General features: G+C 34.5%; 1 protein-coding gene across 8 annotated transcripts in view; it reads left to right on the top strand.

The window, feature by feature from the left end:
- Positions 1-18,248, top strand: part of sona (sol narae metalloprotease) — an 87,693-nt gene extending 69,445 nt beyond the window's left edge. For 7 of the 8 annotated variants that reach the window (XM_017906934.1, XM_017906933.1, XM_017906932.1 and 4 more), the window contains 14 exons: positions 731-939; positions 1,474-1,563; positions 6,967-7,168; positions 7,249-7,378; positions 7,757-7,886; positions 7,995-8,137; positions 10,524-10,579; positions 13,944-14,070; positions 14,423-14,587; positions 14,940-15,066; positions 15,160-15,264; positions 15,433-15,584; positions 15,969-16,366; positions 17,471-18,248. In XM_017906934.1, coding sequence (XP_017762423.1) covers positions 731-939; positions 1,474-1,563; positions 6,967-7,168; positions 7,249-7,378; positions 7,757-7,886; positions 7,995-8,137; positions 10,524-10,579; positions 13,944-14,070; positions 14,423-14,587; positions 14,940-15,066; positions 15,160-15,264; positions 15,433-15,584; positions 15,969-16,366; positions 17,471-17,607 — 2,171 coding nt within the window. In that variant the 3' untranslated portion in view covers positions 17,608-18,248. Of the gene's footprint in view, positions 1-730; positions 940-1,473; positions 1,564-6,966; positions 7,169-7,248; positions 7,379-7,756; positions 7,887-7,994; positions 8,138-8,510; positions 8,564-10,523; positions 10,580-13,943; positions 14,071-14,422; positions 14,588-14,939; positions 15,067-15,159; positions 15,265-15,432; positions 15,585-15,968; positions 16,367-17,470 lie in introns of all 8 variants that reach the window. The other variant, XM_017906938.1, reaches the window with a different exon arrangement.
- The last annotated feature ends 2,767 nt before the right edge of the window (positions 18,249-21,015 follow it).

Here is a 21,015-nt window from a genome sequence, read left to right as displayed (position 1 = left end):
TATTAATCCAAGATTCGCGAAATTTAAATTGTCAATTTTATCGGAAAGTAGAAATTCTAATTATTCGAATTAAAAATTGAACGAGGTATATATATGATTTTTAGAAAGGGTGACGAATTATCATAAAGATTTTTATTTTATAGAATTTTTTATTCGAGAAATATTAATTATACAGGTGCTAATAGCAAGTGCTGTAATTGATAGTGTTAATTAATATCGTAATCAAACTAATACTTATTGTTAAACTTCCAGACTGGAAAACTTTACATTAACTCAGGAATTTAATTGAAAATATAATTTAGTATATATATCTTATAACTTCCTCGATATTAATTATATAAATTCTAATAGCAAAAACTCCAATTAATCTTGTTATATCGTATTACTAAAATTATACTTTAGGATTATTATTCATGCTCGAAAAGCTTACGTTAGTTCAGGAATTTATTTCAAAATGTAATTTCTGTTAATATCTTCCTCGATATTATTTGGACCCTAAATTAATCGTGTTATGGTGTTTTAAAGTAATACATCGTGATTATTATTCATAGAAAATACTACTCATTGCCTGTCAAATTTATTCGAAAATTCAGAAAGTTCTTTTCTACTACATCTGTTTAGCACCAATCTAATATTATTGAATACTAAACTTTGTTAGAGCAGACTCTGTCAGAGTATGAAAGAGACAGAGAATGGCCGATAAAGAAGACGGTTCGCGTTTAAATTCTAGTACCAACGTACGAGGTTGTGCCTGTGTTGCATTCGGTGCACAAGAGGAGTACAGAGAAGCCGGAGATACACCTGAAGGCCTTCGGGAAGGACATCAGTCTGTCGTTGAAATTGACAGAGGGGTTGTTGACAGCCAACCACTTGCCTATGTGGACTGTCACGAAGAATTCGTCGCAACCTGATGGCCTCCGCTATGAGAAGGTGACGGATGTAAGTTTCCAACATATCTTTATAAATACCTTTCATCCTTCCTCATTTTTCTTTCATTTTTCGATGAATTTTTATTCTTGCTTATCGCTTATCGTGATGTTTCAGGTAAACGTCAGTTCAGATTTTCTTCAATTAATTACAGCACACAACTATACTCGAGATTAAATTTCCGTCATGAAAAGGAGAATATATATGATATAAAGTATCAAAAATTTCTTGATACTACTATTCAATTTTCGAAATTTCACGAATTCTTATTTTAATTTCCCATTCTTCCAAGACCAACAGTTCTGAAATTAATTCATGAATTTTTTATATATTTTTTTTCTCCATTTAACTTATTATCATTTTATTATTTTATCATACTACTCGACACCTCGTTCGATGAGACATGTAGAAGCAAAAACGAGACTCTTCACAGTGACGCGACTCCGACACAAGAGTTTGCATTATTCCTTTAAATGGTCGAAATCGCATAAAATCGCCTACATATGGCCAGCTGCGATCACGTTGTAATTGTTCTTTCCGTTTCAGGCCGACATAGATATCGGTGACATCTATCAAGACACGACGAACATGGCGTCCATTCTGCTGCAGCGGGACGCGAATGGGAAAGTGCTCGTTGTAAGAGGCCATTCTTTCTTAATGTACCTTTCGACATTCTCGCCATTATTGCGGCTCGTCTTTCGTCAACCGTCGAGGCTCAGTTTGGGATAGTATCATATTAGAAGCTTATAATTATCGTGATTCATTGGGACAATTAGCTACACCGCGATTAGGGAGGTCATTCCTTGTTCTTGCTACGTTTGGCAATTCTTGGAACAAGAGGGTGGAAATTTCACATCGAGATTAGACAAAATTTTATTACAAAATGTTAGGAATCATTTTATGCAGTGAATAGTAGTTAATACGAATTCGATGGTTTGACGAAAGACGAGTAAACAATGGTGATGGGAAATTGTGAGTAGAAGATAATTTTAGGGATAAGTAGAAATGGGCATATTAGAGATACTATTTTAGTATGCTGTTAGTTCTATGTTGACTGTAAAAATTGAATTAATTTTGTGGCTCATCATATTGATATACTGGTCTATTGGTACTAGAGAAGCTTGGTTTGATTACAACAGTTTGTTTAAAATAAGCACAATGCCTTATAGAAAGTTAGCGATTCGTATCAATAAATGTGTATTCATGGAAGGTCTTTTATACTTCTAGTTTAGAACTATTTATATTTTGACTGCCTTACATATACTAGAGATGAAAAATACAAAATTGTCAGGGGTACTTGGACTGAATTCATAGTCAGAAAATTTCATATTCTAATTTCTAAACATAGCTTAATATCCTCGGGTCTTCTTCATCCATGTAGACTCTATAAAACATTCTTATAAAATAAGATAAATAAATAGAAAATATTTCTTTTCATCAGATACAAATCAGGAATTACCTGCATCTCAAAAACATCTCTATAAATATGAATATAGCCGACAGTAACTGATATGGTTATGCGTAAACAAAACCAGTAAAAGCTGGTCAAACTGCAGGAAGAAGTTGCACAAAATGACGTCTCGTGATCGTTTTGACATTTCCATTTTGAGCACCATCAATCGTGCAAAGCGCATTGCGAGGATTCCGCTTGAGCAAAGCCAAGGAAAAAAGCAATAAAATTCTCCATATCGGTTCCACCTTTCAGAATAGTGGCCAACTCGAGGCAGAAGGCAGCTGTTCTCAATGATTGCGCGTCCAACCAACCGAGACTTAATTTCACTTAGGAAGTTCGATCTCTCATGAAGCCGTAAAGAAAACCTCGAGGCCGAGCTATTGCCAAAGCTGTTACTTACCCATCGAATTGCTCAAAATCCGTTGACAGAAGCATGAATTACGAGTGAAGGGATATTTCCATCTAAGGATCGACTTACACTACTGGAGTTTAGCTTCTAATCAGATTTTATTGAAGATTCTCCCTTTGGGAAAGATCTGTGTACTCTGTGAGCTTTACGTTGTTTTATTTGTCACATTGTACATTGAGAAGCCAAGACTTAGAGTTGAGGAAGATATATTTTAAACGAGTATAGATAATACGAATTAAGTTCTGAAAGAGTCTACTGTAGAAGTATACAGGTGTGCATTAGGTAGTGGATCAAATATATATGCTCTGTTATGTCAGATTTTCTGAAAATTAAGGTGTGAGGTTGGAAAAAAAAATAATTTAAGGAACTATGAGTAATATGTATTAATTTTTGGTAGATTCATCAATGAGAATCCTTGGTGTACTTTGGAGATTATAGCTAGCTTCAGAGATTTAGGGATTATTTGCTCTTTCATTAGGTTCACCATAACTTAAAATTTAGAGATGAAAAAGATAACGTAGAGGTGTATAATTAATATGATTTATCTCGTAGTAGATTCTTTCATGAAAATAACCTGGTATGTTTTACAGAGTATAGACAGCTGAACATGACAACATGTTTGCTCTGACACGTCATGTTTTCGTGAAACGAAGATTCGAAGTTGGGAAAAAAGTAACTGGTGTTTTTTGACTCTTTTCTATGGTAAAAAGTAGGTGCTTTTCATAGAATTTAGCATACTCGTGCTATTTCTAAAGTCAATATTTTTCTGTCAGTCGTATCTCTGCTTCTCCAAAACATTTTACTCTGTGTAAAACACATTTTATTTTATGCTTCATATATTATACCATTCACTTATTGTATTATGCTAATACACCTTATATTATTTAAATATTAGCTAATAAGTGTCACTGTTGGCTATCTCGAGGAAAACTAAACGTGTCAGTTAACGAAGCGAAATTGCTACGCATTTGTGGCTTTTATCACAGAAACTGTGCGCGTTACGAGCCATAAATCATTCAACAGGCAAATTGTCGGTGAATTTATGTTCTCGTGTTCTTCGTGTCGCGAACAATTAGAAATTCTCTTTAAACTTGACTCCGGCTATTGTTACGATGATTGAAACCGTAATTGGAGGAAAAGCAATTTAATTAGTAAATTCATTTGTAAATTGGAAAAATTTAGAGTGGTAACCAATAAAATGCTTGTTAATTATATAACAGCGTGAAAGAAATAAATTGCCTTAATAAATTTATATCTTCCAGTGGAACCGATTAGATCTCGTTTGACAGTGATCGCGAAAGATGCAATTAATAAATTCGCACGTAGAAACATTATAAACTCATTATCATTCGCAGGAACGTTTATGAATAATGGTTCGTTAGTATATAATTATAAAAAAAATGGAATCAATTATTTTGTTAATTCTTCAATTGCGATCCTAGATTCCATTATTTTACCTTGTAATGATAGATTTCTTTAATATAGGTTTTTCGTAATAATCTAATCGAGACATTATACGATTAATAATAATTCGCATGTAAAAAATTAATTTGCAAACTGGGTTTCTAGGAAGAGTGAATTTTGAAATATGAGATCTCTGTGAATAGTCAGTATGGCATATTTTTTATTTCTTATAAGAATTTATGACGAATTTAGGTCTACATATACGAAGACAAATTTTCATATATTTTTCAAGTAAAATGTCAACAAATAAATTTTCAGTTTCAAATATAAGGTATAGATAACGATATATTAATGTATATAATCTCAACGAGATAAATAATAATTTAAGATAATTATATAATTAATTGCAGAAAAACAACTGATCATGTTGCAGATTTTCTATGTTAAAAATAACATGTCACGTTTGCGAATGGAATCTTAATTCTTTCGTTACGATAACACCTTGGCACATCGGTTGCACGCTACTCGGCAATTCATTAAGAATTCAAACATAAAATTAACATTCCCTGTACCACCAGAATATCCTTCATGCAGTGCAAATTTCGCTGCTTATAGTTTTTTTTATTACAACCATGCATCAAAAATCAGTTGAAAGGACGTCGTCCTTGGCAACGATCGGTTAATCGCTGCGTGGGATGAAGCATGTTCTGCAATGTACGAAAGAAGTGCGAACAAACTTTTGAAAACCGATTTCGACATATGGCGAAGCACGTACAGTATGAGAAAAGGCTGTCAGACCTTAAAAAAAATGATTACAACAATACGTGCCATGAAACTGTCCTAACGATCTACACTCGTGTCTGTCATTGAATATTTAGTGGATTTAAAGTAAAAATAAATCGATGATATAATTAGGAAACGAAGCTAATGCTAATTATTTGCATCATATAGAGAATTAAATTACACTTTTAATAAGGACTTATCTTGAGAAATTATAATAAATTATAATAAATTTAGAATGTGATATATAGACAGAAGTTTATCGATATACAAGATGACTCTTGTACCAGTCATCGGGAAATTTAATTTTTGTTGACTCGACAGCAAGATTTTTCAGTTTGAAAATTTATTGATCATTTCGAATGGAGAACTAATTACCATAACTGAAACATCCAAAATATATCTTTCTTTTGGCAGACGTGTCATTTTTCCTCAAAAATATTTCAACTATTAACCTCTCTGTCGTCCAGTTATCAGAACCAACTCAAAAATTATGGCACCCCATACCTGGATCATGCTGTATATTAACCCTTTTGCTGCTAGGAATATATATACAGAGTATTTTCTTCGACTTGGCCATAAATCAATTTAAAGGTCAAATTAATATTTTCGCATATAATTGTTATAAATTATAATTTATAAATTCATAAAATTCACGTGTTTAATAATTCCAGTCCAATTAAAAGATCTAATAATAATCAATTTCAAATAAATTCGTGATAACACATAGTCACACCTTTGTTCCCACACACATAACATTATTCCTCGATTAATTACATTAAATACTAAAATCCTTAAATAACAATATACATACACTTTCCAATCATACATTAAAAATCTTCGTGTCCACAATTTTGTCCGTACAAAACTGTTTCTTACCTGTTTCGTATTTACCAAAAATACATGCAGTTCTTACCACAGCGAAAGGGTTAACCATCGATGATGCCAGTGTTAACGGTCGTAAAAGTGCGACACGAGAAGAAATTCCAAAGACAACAAATAACCACAGTCCCGCGTTACATAATGTCGTAAAAGCGTTGTTCTATATGACCCCATGTGTCCTGACCTTTCGCTTTCACTCTCCCTCCCTCGGTCTGACCAATGCACCTCTCTCGAATCGAACATGCTGATCGTACCCGGATCGGAGGTATCGGCGATCCAACGACCGACTTGGACTGATCCGACCATAGTAAACCATAGTAACCTCTGCTCTATCTCGAGTCTACGTCATCTGCATGATAGCATATCTCGTTTTCATTCGTCCGCCGATGCACGTTGGATAAAATTACTCGCGTTGCGATAATTACACGCGATCCAGGCGGAAGTTGTTAACCATCGAATGGAGACCTGACGTGGAAGGCATGCACGATTACGCTGTTAACCGATTATAGTTCGTCAACTTGTTAAGCAGGTGGTTAACGTGCTATTGCGACCGGAAATGTTAAATGAGAAACGTCAGTTTGTTTAATTAGGGAGGTTGTTTATTTTCCACGTCGGTGGAAACGTTTATTCTCTTGGGCGTGAATCGAATGGCGCGGGTGAAGGTTCGAGGAGACAGGATACTTAGAGAATTTTAAAGGATTTTAGACATGTAGGACGAGGTTTGGAAATTCGAAAGTTTAAGATCTCCATGAATACACAAGGATGAGGTATATTAACGTAGAGTAAACTCGAGGAAACTATAGGAAACGTAATGCATAAATTTCTGAGATGCATACCCTTGCATTTTCTTGAAATTCAGATTAATCTATAAATTCGTACACAATTACAGCGATAATAAATCAAATTTAATTAAATATGATGTTTAGTGTACGAGAAGATGCATAGTAACAAAGAAATAGTGATTAATTGCAATGAAATTATGCCCATTTCTTAGCAGAGAGTATAATGTGTAACAGAGGGGAAATCGATAGAGTATTATTCTTCGCTTACAAAATACTAAACCCATAAATTTCCTTTGCAAAATAACAAGTAAACTTGGTTTCCCAACCAGGATGGCAATATTGGTTCAGAACTGGTGATTCGACCACTGCCGGATAGGATATTACATGAAATAGTAAGTAGGAATTCGAGTCTTCGCGAGGAAGAATTACTGCCTAATGTGACACGAAGTAAAGGGAACTTGAGGCGCACGAGTCATCACGTGGTGTACAAGAAAGTGACTCGTCCGAGCGGCGACGAATACAGCGATTTCAGTGAGTGATCTTTACCTGTTACCACACCGAAGGTGAAATCCTCCGGAGATCGGTTTCTCGTGATTAAACATCGATTTTAGCGCTGATGGAGCCCGACCACTTGGCCAAGAGGTACAGATCGAAGCGATCGGTCGTTACCAGAGCAAAGAGGGAAGCTCCATACGTGATCTATCCGGAAATCCTTTGCATCGTGGACTATGATGGATATAGGTAAGCAGTCTCGCAGATTAGCGGAAAATCATACTTTCAACCAAGATTAATTCACTTTCAACAGTTAACTACGAATCCAAGCAATTTGGAAATTTCTTCTTTATAGAAATTCTTTTAATTTTTATTAACTTAACATCGGAATTTAAAATCAGAAGATTTTCCAAATTTATCTAATTATTTAATTATAAGATAGTGTCTAATAAGTTAAATTAAATCAATTAATTAATTAATTCGTATTAATGTATAAGATTCACCAAGTATGATTTATAAGTTTAATTAAAGAATATCGTGTAATGTATCGTATGATATTATGTATAATTTGATATACAATTTAACGTATATGAAAATTTACTAACCGATAAAATTATTTATTTTCAGATTACACGGAGGTGACAATGTACAGATCAAAAGGTACTTCGTGTCCTTCTGGAATGGAGTAGATCTAAGGTATAAGCTGTTAAAGGGGCCAAAGATTCGCATCAGTATCGCTGGGATCATTATATCACGGGTGCAGTTCTATAATAATTTCAATCTCCTCGAAAATCAAATTGTTGCACGAATCAACGATTCTCCCACGGCTTTCTCCTCCTTCTTTCTCTTAAATGATATCTTTCAGGGGAGAGATGCTACACCGTATTTGGAAAGAAATCGCGTTGGACGAGACGCGATCGATTCGGCAGCTGCGTTGACCGACATGGGCAAATATCTCTTCCGGGAGAGACGACTTCCGGTCTACGACATCGCCGTCGCCGTTACAAAGTAAGAGTGCAAATTTCTTTAAATTCAACCTAATTTCCACATTACGTTTCACGTGATTAACATACAAGATCTTTCCTCTCAACTTGTCTCTCTCTCTCTCTCTCTCTTTCTTTTTTTTTCTTTTTAAATCTCTCGATACCGATGTAATTTGAACAATTTGTCTTTCATCTTCGAGCAAATCGAAGAATATCGAGACTTGAAAGGAAAATAATAATGATAGCAATTGAAAGTGCCTAGAGATTAAGGAGCGCGGATTTCAATCGAATTTCACGCAAAAATGAATACGCTCTATGGCCCCTGACATTATGCTATTACCGTTTTACCACAGCAGTCTTGTGATTTCATACTGTTTGATTTTTATTTCGCAAAACAGGTATGATATGTGCCGTCGTAGGAAAGGCGGCCGCTGCACTAAGGGAACAGCCGGTATGGTTTATTATATAGCGATCACGCTTTCTTTTTCAACTTGTTTATCTCTTTTTAATTTTTTGTTAATTTTTTTTCTTTTTTTTGCATATTTTTCTCTTAACGTAATTAGCATTGTACAGTATTTACACCCAGCTTCAATGTAGTCTTTGACGGTGCAGTGACAGCGTACCTCGATGGGGATTGGGTGCGTTTGAGAGGGTAAATGATTCAAAAGAAACATTCTTTCTCGTAGAAATAAAACTCGTACTGCTTACATAGTGAAATATAATTTAGGAATAATTATAATTAATAATAGAAATTAGTAAATAATTCAACAAATTCCTTTAATTAGATTGACGAATGTATAGACTCCATTTTGGTGAACGAGAAAGTATGCTCTTTTAATGCATTTAATTTAATATACTGTAAATACGGTGTTGATCACTCAACTTGTAGTTACTTGAATTATTAGATGCCATTTTAGTAGCAAATCAGCTTGCTAAACACAGTGCACAATCATTAGTACTCTCCTACGAATAAAATATAAAATAGAATCAGACCTAAAGGGGGTATGGTATACTAATATACGTAATCAATAACACGCGGGTTCATCTTAATTTGCCTATTATTAAACACCAATCTACTAGACTCTAATTATACCATAAAAGTCAGCATCTGTGAATACGATTAAACGCAAAATTAAAGTGAAAAATCGGAATGACATCCTGGACTTCTTTTCAATCAAAGACTCGACACGCATGTGTACATAGTTTAGAAAGTTCCACTTGGACCTTCAGAATCAAAGGACCATAATAACAAATCTCATTGTACATACCTCGTCTAAGAAGATAATGAAAGATAAAGAAAAAGAAAATTTCTTTCAAGCAGCAAATTACGAACGTCGAAACCAACGTTCACGATGTACATAATATTTTCCTTTCCCAAACAGTCGAGCTCATGTAAATGGTACCCTTTCATGCGATTTTGACAAACAACTCGATTCGAAGCTACCAAAGGATAATCGACTGTAATTATTCATACCTAAGATGCAACACTCGCTAATTGGCAATTATTTACACGCGTGCTACTCGTAGTGTGTTTGCTTTACCGTAATTCCACGCTATCGCCTTCCGCAAGCCGCGTCCTCAACGCTGAACGAGGAGCAAGCCTCGAACAAGGTGTGTGATATCGCTTTACGGTGTTTGCTTTGTTATCAGTCGAGCCACGAGTTAACGCCAATCCCCGTGAATCAATACCATTAATTGTCTACCGTACGTGAAGTCTCGCAAAGATTTCAAGAACACGTATTTTTTCCAAAAGATTTCCATGTACGATATGTGTATATTATCAAATATCATGGTTTATCAGGATATCGGACATTTATCATTTTATATCTTAATTATAGATACATAAACTTGTACGATTAACGATTAATAATCGCCTATCTTTAAAAATAAAATGTGCAGACGATTATGATTATGATACACGATAAATTGAAAGACAATTGTAACCTTATAAAAATATTCGAAAGCTGTACAAAAATTTTTGTTAATAGTACTTAATTAATTCAATTGAACGCGGTAAGGGTAAAAAGTACCCAAAGGTTCTCAATTTTTTAAAATTTAAATTAAATTTCCTTGCCTTTGTTAAACGATTTATCAAAATAGAAAAATTTGCCCAAGGCATAAGTAATCTATGGCGAGATATAAAGCGATAAATCCAGCTGTATCTTAGTGTCAAAAAGTTTTCCTTGCTCTGTGTATATTATAAATGGTTCAGGAGGTAGTACATGAAATTGGATAAAAGTATCATAGCTTCTCGGACTGGACATTAGAAAATATTATGGTGTATCGAGACAAAGGATTCATTAGGCACACACGAGCGGCACGTTTCCAACAATTGTCCCGTGACTTGGTCCGATGCAAACTGGGATTGTGAGTCCACATGATAAAGAGGAACTTTTGTTGTTGCGTTGCAGATTAGATATGTGCAGGAGGCAATACGCGAATGACGTGTGCAATAGAGGAACCGCAGGTACGTTTCTCGGGTTCGAAGGAAACGAGATTGACGAGTCGAAAATTGTCTTTGACCTCTTATCTGTGTGCACTGCTCTGCGAACGTTTTTATTTCTCCATTCTAAAAATCTCTTTGGCTGTTACTTTGCGAGGAAATTTCGATGTATGGTTGAAAATACGACGGAGGAAGTCCTCGGGGCTTTCCAGGGTTCTTTCGTGGCTTATACTATCCGAGACTTTAAATCGTAAACGCTTTTCTTTCTTTAATATTTTCCAATGTCTCGTTGCTATCTCGACTTTCTAACGAATTTACAGCAATTAAAGAAATTCCTATACGTCGTGTCGGGAATTTAATACTCGTTCAGTAGAGCAATATTTTTAATATCTCTAATAGCAGATAATTCGCTTTTACAAAATAAAAGTGCTTCCAATTATATTGGATTAATTAAATTTCTACAATTCTTTTGTTCCAATTAAATTATTCGGAATTATATAAATAATATCGTTTATGAGGTCGACTTTGAAGATCGATGTCTGGCTACGAACAGAAATTTCATTTTCTTCGTCTTCGATGTAAATTAAATTTCTCTTTCTTGTTTATTATATCGCAATATATGTTAATGCAAGACATTGGAATTATTGAAAAGAAAATCACGTGTCTCACGAAAACCTCGAATAGTATGAACGTTCTTAAGCGCGTCTACGTTGCTTTGATCTATACTTATTCTGTTTGTCTTCACTCTCTAATAGCTTGAACGAACTTCTTCACTCTGTGTTTGAACTTGATTGTCACGAGAAATATGGCTGGACAGAGAACGGCGATCGAAGCTTCCCTCGAGCTGAGCGTGAAACATTCTATCGCGGCTTGCCACGCGTGTTTTCTTGTTTCTGGATCTCACTTTTCTTAGTCTGGGATACGAGTTTGCCTTTCTCTCCTCTCACTCTCTCACTCTCTCTTTCACTCTCCTGGTTCTCGCTGCGAACGTATGCATACGCGAACGAAAACGAAAGCGATGCTATACTTGACTTCAAAAAAAGAAAAAAAAAAAGAAAAAAAAAAGAAGAAAAAGAAAAAGTAAGAATGAAAATAAAAAGACTGTCGCTCGAAAGTTTCCCCTTTTTATATCTTCTCTGCTCGTTCACTCTTTGCACAGTGGCTACGGTTTCCTAGTTTGTGTGTGTTTGTTTTGTGTCTCACGTGCATACGTGCATAAATCGTACACGACCTTGGCATTTGTACAATCGATCGTTTGCAATTACCTTTCTTGCATACACTTTACCACGGGACTCTTTCGAATTGAACGCTCGATCCTAATGGTGCCTCGTTAGTCTAAGAACAAGCTGAAAAATCCTCTGCCCGTATCACATCCACGCTCACCTCTTTTCTCCTCCGAATCACTCACGCCTTATTTCTGTTTCTTCGGCTGCATTACTGACGAGGACCGTGGTTGGTAAGTTTTATCTAAAGCGACCGAGAATCGCGGTTTAACGTAAACGATAAATCCAATAAAGGATACCGTAGATGTTAATGCATTTCCTTTTTCTTTCTCTCCAACGTTGGAGATCCTCTTTGAGGAATAATGATCTTTGAATCGATCTTCACGGTAGATGAAGTTTTAACTTATCTCGAAAGCCTTGGTTAATCGATCGACGTGAATTAACAGATGCATGCTGCCTATTGATTAACCGTGATCTTTCCTCAAATGTTTCAGATGCTTCTCGAAAAAATTTTGCATACATAAAACCTGCAAACTTAATTTGTAATTACTCCGTAATTAATTTAATTCGATACCTTTAATTTGTTAGGTGAGTGTAGTAAAATTAATAAAAATTAAAATTGGATTGTCTATTTAGAATTGCTCGGAATTTTCAATTTAATATTTTCCAAGTATCTTTTCAATTTAACAGATTCTTTATTTGCTCAACTTTGTTCGATTTGAGATCGTTTGAAGTAAATATACATCTTCCATTCTGTTACGAATTATAATATTTTAAAAAACGTTGGTACATTTGTGGAAAGACTTAATTATTTTCTAGCTTCCTTTAATTAAACGAGTATTTAGTTAAACAAATTAATACCGCCAAATATTCGCTAGTATTTCGTATCTAATAATAATATTGGTAACATTCTATCAGAGAACGTGTCTTTGTTTCCGAGAACATACTCGCGAACATTTCGATGGGTAAGAAAATAATTTCGTAATTAAAGTTGAATTTACATTACCATTCTAGTTGCAATATCGCTAAGTTGCGGTACTTTCGAATCAAATTCAGGTATTAACGATCCAGTCGTGATTCCATTACGATATACAGTACGAACTTGAATTATCCTGATACAATCTTTGTTTCGCCACGATGCATTCATAATCGAATTTGGATTTCCTTTCACGGTACGATCACGCTTCGTTTACGGTGTATTCAAATTTTCAGCCGGCCGTCCAATCGAGTTTCAGTAATAGTTTAAATCGCGTACTTTCCAAAAAGTTCACGTTATACTACTGAAAAATTTCGCAATGGTTACGAGCCTATTGTATTAGACCCTGAATTGTGATTTCTCGTAATGGGATTACAAAATATCGCATTCTTCCTGTACTACTGATCTAGTTATTGTATTCTAGCCGACCATAGTACGTTCTTTGACTCTTATAGCCAGTTCATGATTGTATAATTTTTCTTACAATTATTTCCATCGATTACAATCGTGATCTTGCCAGACTCGAAATACAATCGATTTTACCCGATACGATCATTCCAGGAAACACTCGTGATTGTTACCTAATCACGGTAGTTATTGTTAGAGCACAATGCATTAGGGTCTGAATTGAAGATTTTATCGTGATTCGATTGCGTCAAGTTCGAGTTTTAATCCTTTTGATGATTAATTACGGTACCTTTACGATCTGATCGTGAAGTGGGCTATAAATTGATCGTATAATTAATTTTATTCAATTTACGAATAATTCGTTCAATGATACTAGCATTGAAATTATCGATGGATTTACGATCACGCCAGTGGCGGAATTTACCTCGCGAAGTGAAAATAACTTAATCCCAACCGAAGTATTAGTAAGCGTAAATTTGTCAGTATTGATTTATCTCAAAAAATATTTCGAGAAAGATTATCGTTTCGATCTTATTTTCTCTTTTTTTCCACGTGTAACAATGATAATAATATTGCTAGATCGCGCCAAATTTGCTATTCCTCGTTCTCAAAATTAAAGACACGTTGCTCTAGAATTAATTTAACTTGCTAAAAAAATGCAGCTTCTTGTTAGCCTAAATCAAATAACGAACTCGGTAGTGACATTAACATTTCGATTAGTATCCTTTACACGCTATGCGGGATAAAAATCGTTTGAAACTGATCGTATATCTTCATTTAGGATTCGCGTACGTGGGTGGAGCTTGTGTCGTGAATAAACGTCTCGAAAAAGTGAATTCAGTCGCTATAATCGAAGACACCGGTGGATTTAGCGGAATTATCGTCGCAGCCCACGAAGTTGGCCATTTGTAAGTTCAATGTCGCCTAAGTATCTTCTCACTTTCGTCAGACACTCCGAAATTCTGTTATATTCGCTTGAAAACTTTTTCTCATTAATTCTTTAACATAAATCATTAAAAATTCAAGAAGAAAGGAGTATAAATTAAAACTAAAATTCGAACGATTATTTTTTTACTACCAAGAGTTGCATAAAAATGCAAATGTAAGTGAGCGAAGTTCGAATTCTTTTTTTTTTTTTTTTATTATTCGTCGTATCGTTAAAAATTGGTAGCAACCATAGTTTTACGAGAATGGCACTGATTTGCGTTAGAAACACGTTTGAATGGAAAATAAGATGATATTGAAATGCAAATGTCGTAGGTTGGGTGCAGTTCACGATGGCTCTCCTCCACCCAGCTATCTCGGTGGACCAGGGGCCGAAAAATGTCGCTGGGAGGATGGCTACATTATGAGCGATCTCAGACACACCGAGAAAGGCTTTAAATGGTCCCACTGCAGCGTGTCGTCGTTTCACCATTTCCTAAAGTATGATTCACTCTCTCTTCCGTGAACCTGTAACTCGAATATTATCTCAGGAACGCATCTTGAAATAAGAAAAATGGAAAGAACTTGTGAAATAATAAATCAGAAGATACTAAACACATATTTCAGTCAAAATTGATAAACTTTCTAATTAATTAAAGCATTTATTCTTATCTATAATTAATTCCGATTTGATATTTGTATTTTTAATTTTATCTGCGTTACTGTCTTGAAGCAAGAATTCCAGGTTGTGATAGTCATAGGATGAAGTAATTTAATTCCTCGAGAATGAGTTATTTACATTTTGTTATAGAGTTAAGTTTGTTTGAAATTTATTTTGCTGTTTGTATTTCAGTGGTGACACAGCAACGTGCTTGTACAACGCACCTCACGAAGACGAAGCTCTTCCTAGAGTTCTACCTGGAAAACTCCTTTCGTTGGATGCGCAATGTCGAAAAGATCGTGGAACGAGCGCCTGTTTCGTAAGCTCTGCATTACAGCATCAATCAACTGTATCTTTTTTACTCATTACATCGTTAGTATCGTACCAACGAAATGACTGTTTAACGTTTTAGAAAGACGACAGAGTTTGCGCTCAGCTGTTTTGCTTTGACGCTGGCTCAGGATATTGTGTGGCGTATCGTCCAGCTGCCGAAGGTTCTCCTTGTGGAGATGGTCAGGTAAATAATTTAATTGGAAAAGCAGTGATCCAGGTGATTAAAAATGAAATTTCAGAATGATGAAAGATATCAGTAAAAATATTTAATATTTATTCACGAATCTGATGTTCATTATTTTATATTTCCCTTTTATGAAATTCTTGATTCTAATCTCGTTAAAAATTTCAGTATTGCCTAAATGGAAAATGCGTGGCCGAGCATGAAAATATTATACCAGATTATACACAGAACATTCCAACGTATGTGCGCCGAGATGGCAGTTTCAATCCTACAGCTCATAATCGGCCTCTGTACGAACAATACAACAACACAGACTACAGGTACTTTGACAGTGGCAATGTACGATTTCCCTGCATTCGCTGTAATTGGTAATACCGAAATAATTACTATCGAGATAAGATAATCGAATTAATGAGCTTCGATATTTCTTCATTTGCGTTAATCAAAATATTTATCTTGTAATTATCTATTCGGTAACGCAGTTTCAGGTAATTGTCATGCATCTCGAAATCGTTGTTCAAATATTTACCATAATAGTATGCATTGCAAAGATCATAAAGCTTGACGATAAACAACAATTTCCACGTGTTCGGTAAACATGTAATCAAATAGTAAATATTTTTCTAACAACCAAGAATAATCCAAACAGACCAACTCTGTCTCGTTGTGTTCCATCGATAATGCCATAATGCTATGTCATACAGGTATCCGTGGGAATCGACGACACACAGCACGCCACAATCGAAATTCAAATACTCCTCGCCGTCGTCGAATCTCTTCTCGTCGACGAGCAATCCTTACAAACGCGTCACACCGTTCGCGACCACCCCGGCGACCAAATACACCTACACCACCGCCAATAAATACAAGACTAAAGTAAATAGTAGTAACGATGCTAGTTATAGTAAGAACGGATATAGTGGTGCTACCACTACCAGGAAGTACAATTACTCGTACTATACAGTTAGTCCGATATCAAAGGTCACGAATGACCTGAATTATCCAAAAATTAGTCCGTTCAAACATAAGGGCACGGTGAGCACGGTGCCGTTCTCAGCAGCAAGCAAAAGGGATCAGAACGGGCTTCAAAGTAATGCTCGCGGTAAGAGAAATCTGTATCAAAAGCCAACGATACTCGCTTTCTTCTCAGGTTACAAGAACCTACTCTTTACTCTATCGATGTCTGATTATCGTCTGTTTAAATGTAATCACGACGACTATTTTCTTGTCTACTTTCGCTTTACCCCTTTCTTGCTTCATTTTTTTATTGTTATGTGAATGGAACTAAGTATTTCTCCGTTAGGTGTTCTTCTATTTCTTCTATTACTTTACTTTATTTATTCGATAATTTTCTTTGTGTGCTGATCACTGTTAATGAACAGCGTAGCCGTTAAAACGCTACGAGGTGATTAAAAAGGTGACAAACTGACACGTCGCATCTTTCATCGTCAACGTTCTCCCAAATTTGACTCGTGTAATTCACTTGTGAGACAGTGAATATCTTTTTCTTCTTTTCGTGCACCTCATCAACATTCGTTTTCCTTCTCCAGTGTCTTCATATACTACAGACATTTCATTGCATAACTTGTGATAATCGTGCGTTAAATACATTTCGAATTCTTGATGTCTCTTTCTTTCCATTAGAATTTGCTGTTTCTGGGTGGATGTATTATACGTATAATGAACAACTGTTTCCTCTTTATTTCACAATGTTTATTTTACCTGTTAGTATTCATTTCACAGTTTCAATCTCTTTTTACTTGTATATAATATCATAAATTAAACAAACGTGTTAATCATGTTTCTAAACAATTCAAAATGTTTATCAAGTAATGAAATTAAGCTTAATATTTGTGTCTCACTCTACTAATAATAAATTCTTGGAACTCCAAGAATCTGTTTGTTACATTCTCCTGCAGAAATGTGAGAAATGTAGAAACAGTAAAATTTGTAAAAATCGAGTCTTAATATTCTCAACAAATTCTTTTTAGTGCTGTAAAAAATACTTTAGCATAAATAATTAATCTACCTCAACTTTTATGTATTACTTACATTTCAAACTTCAAACTTCAAAACCTCTTTCCCCGTCATGTCTTCAATCAACATTCCAATGTAAATACCTTACTATGAATAATCGAAATTCATCACGTATACAGAAATCACATTTTCCATGGCAGCAATCCACAATTATTCTCTTGCATTCTAGAACCAGAGGACGATGAGTGCACGGACGTGGGGTCAGATTGCGCGGAGCTGATTGACAGGCTGAGAACATGGCTGTGCCATTTGCAATCTGTGAAAAGCCGCTGCTGCGCGTCCCTGAAGACGATCTGCGCCGCTTGATGGGTAGCGTTGAAACGGTTCTTCCGGTTCGTTAAGGAGTTCGCGTAGCCACGCATCCACAGACTACCATAGACCGACATCAAACACTCGGCGCGCACTCAGCACGCGTTCAGCTCATCGAGCAGTTCATATTCTCCATCGAGAGATCGGGAATAGGTGAATCATGTGACTCACGATGTCGTTGGGTCATCGTGATTTTTGAAAGAAGGACATCTCACAGAGTTCTTAAACGCTCTCGCGGTCGCAACCGCACGAAGAACGAATGTGCAATTCAGTTTATTAAGTAGTTACGTAATCTCACTGTGTTACCCAGAATATAACTTCGTTCTTTCTTCTTCTTTCTCTTTCTTTCCTTTTTTTCTTCTCTCCTACCTTTTCTCTCTCTCTTCTTTTTTTTACGGTAGTACCGCAGGAGCTTTGTACAGAAAACGGGTGTGAAGACATAAACGTGTCGAAGACGAACGAAACGTTCGATTGATATATCCGGTAGATTCGACCGTATATTTATTCGATGCACGTGATCGCGCGGGAGACTTTTGTGTTGCGATAGATATCGATCATGCGCTCGCACGTGCGCATGCGTATTAGTACGGACGCGCAAGTGCACGCGAGAAAACGAGCTTCCTTTAAAATCATGAAAATTGTAGCGCAAAGCAAATAAATGATGATTATACAATGGAACCGTGTGTTCCCCTTTGTTGGTTGCTTTTTATGAACTTTTTTATACAAACTGAAACATTGGATTGAGACAATTTGCTTCCTAGATACTGAAATGATTTTTTAACTGTCTCTGATAAATGTTTGGACTACTTATATTTTATAGTACTATTTTTAGGTGTTGAAAATTGAGAAGAAATAATTTAATATCTGTAGACAACATTCGTCAATTGCATATAATAATGTATTGTGATACGTATGTACATATTCGAAAAACAAATTTTAGAAAATTTCTTCGTTTTTTTTTTTTTTTGTTCTTTTTGTATAACGTCAATTTAATAAAATGGTCGACTAGTTTCCTCATGTATCTTATTTGAAATTATTAAACACCTTGTATAATAAATATAGAAAAATCTTCCCTTCTGTCTCAAGTATCAATTTATTTTCAGTAAGTTCATTTAAATTCGATGTGTTCTCTAAAACAATTTATGTAAAATTATTTTAGCAATTAAAATGCTAATAGTTTTCATGTACCCCAAAAATTAATATTGCTGTAAATAATCACATTGATTAATTTTTTCCAGACACATCGTTATCTGTTATAATTAGTTCTGTTGAAACCTGTTGGAATTAAATTTCTCCATTTTTTAATTATGTTATACCATTTATATATATTCGTCATTTAATCGACAGATCATTCCAAATAAAAAATTGAGTATCGAATAATTTATTCAGTAGGAAATCAACTACAGTGATGTATCACCTATCCATCTTGCAATCTCGAAGATTGTACCATCAATATATGAGGATAGCCTCCGAAATATAAAATTATGTATGCGGGTACTTATTCTAGACAGGAACATATATTAGTTAGACACAGATCGATTGTCGATACGTACACAATATCAACATCGTGCTATTTGAAATAAGATGAAGAAAGTGATTTCCATATGATATTGACGATTAATTACATCTGCACGAAAACATATTTCGTCAAGTGTTATGTTACCTAATTGAATCTTATTTAAAAAAGAAAACTAAGTGAAATACATGATAAAGTTCAAAGTTCACGATTCCTGAATCATAATTTTTGAATCATGAATCATGCAATATTTAATGTAATATTTAAAAGGAGGACCTTCTTAAATTCAAGTATATATATAAATAATTATATTCTCTACAAATGGAAGAAATTTAAATATTAGACGTACATCATTTGTTAATTAATGAAACATAATTTATATTTCTCTGTGTAAATCATCGACCATTATCAGTAAAAAATCTGACATTATGCGAACAGGTGTTTCCTTTCATTAGCTATAAATAAGTATCAGACTACCTAAATGTCTTCAGCAAAATTATTCGATGTTATTTCTGTACCTACTGTCAGGACTATTGATCAAAATAAAAGAATAAATGCTCAATTTCTTAAATTGGATCGTAAGTTTGTAATGATTAATTTTTATTTAAATTGTATCAAATTCGTATTAATTTTTAATCAATAATTTTCTTAAAAAGTTATTTCTATAAAGAAAAAAGATTTCCATGAAAAATATACAACATGGCTATAGTTAATACAAGGTAGGTTCAAAATGAAGGTATTTAACGTAATTGAAAATTTATAAATATCTATTACAATATTATACGTTTTCCTCAGATTAGATTTATGCAACAAAGTGACTGAATATATGTGTGTTCCTGCGACGTTAGGTGAGTAACATATTTCTAATATAAAAATAGAATATAAATGGAAAATATAAAATACAAAATACAGGTAAAGCGAATAATATATCTAAATTAAATATACTTGTAGGTTACGCTTAGCAGGAGGTGCAGTAATAGAAATCGTACAAGAAAGTTCTCGGAAGCTGTTGGCATAGTTGAAGATGATGATGGCTTCAGTGGTATTATACCAATAGTTCACGAGTTAGGCCACTTGTGAGCTATTCTTTACCCTAATATTTATCTCTAAACTTTTCATTTAACTATCTTCAGGAAGTAGTTTTGTTATTATCATGAACGATACTCGATCTTTTTTTCTAAAAATTTCAGATTAGGATACCTCACCATAATGATACCTCGAATAACACCTGAAATTAAATGGTCCAATTGCATTATAAGATCATTCAAAAAAATACGAAAGAAAAGAAAAAATAAATTTTAAATATTAAGTAAGTAACCAAGGCATAAATATTGATACAGGAAGAAAAGAAAATTTAATTTCCATCACAATTTTCTTCCTTTTCTCCAAACTTTCTTCTCATCATGATAATTGAATAGTACATGTTAAAAAAAAGGAAATAATCGAAATCATAATATTCTTTCCGGTGTAAGAGGGAAATATTTCTCTCTCTTGAAATACGTACTACAAACTCATTATGCTTAAAATCTACTGGCTCTTAACAATCCTGGATTGAACTATTATCTCTTAACAACCTATTCTACTATCTCTAACAGTCTCGGATTGATCTATTATCCCTCAACAACCAATTCTACTATCTCTTAACAGTCTCAGATTGATCTATTATCCTTGAATAACCAATTCTACTATCTCTTAACCACATTTATATATAAATCAATTTCATAATGTTTTTGTTGGGCATATTAATCAATATTTATGTTTCATCCCCTATAAACATTCTTTGGTTGTAAATATATTATACATTTTTTCTCGAATAAAAATTCTAAGTATATATTATACAAAGCTTCATTTTTAAAGTAGTTAAAAGTCATTTGCGAGTTCATATCATT

This window comes from Eufriesea mexicana, unplaced genomic scaffold (genome assembly GCF_001483705.2).
Source record: "Eufriesea mexicana isolate 0111107269 unplaced genomic scaffold, ASM148370v2 scaffold6562, whole genome shotgun sequence".
NCBI classification, from domain to species: domain Eukaryota; kingdom Metazoa; phylum Arthropoda; class Insecta; order Hymenoptera; family Apidae; genus Eufriesea; species Eufriesea mexicana.
This window is presented reverse-complemented; position numbering and strand designations above follow the sequence as displayed.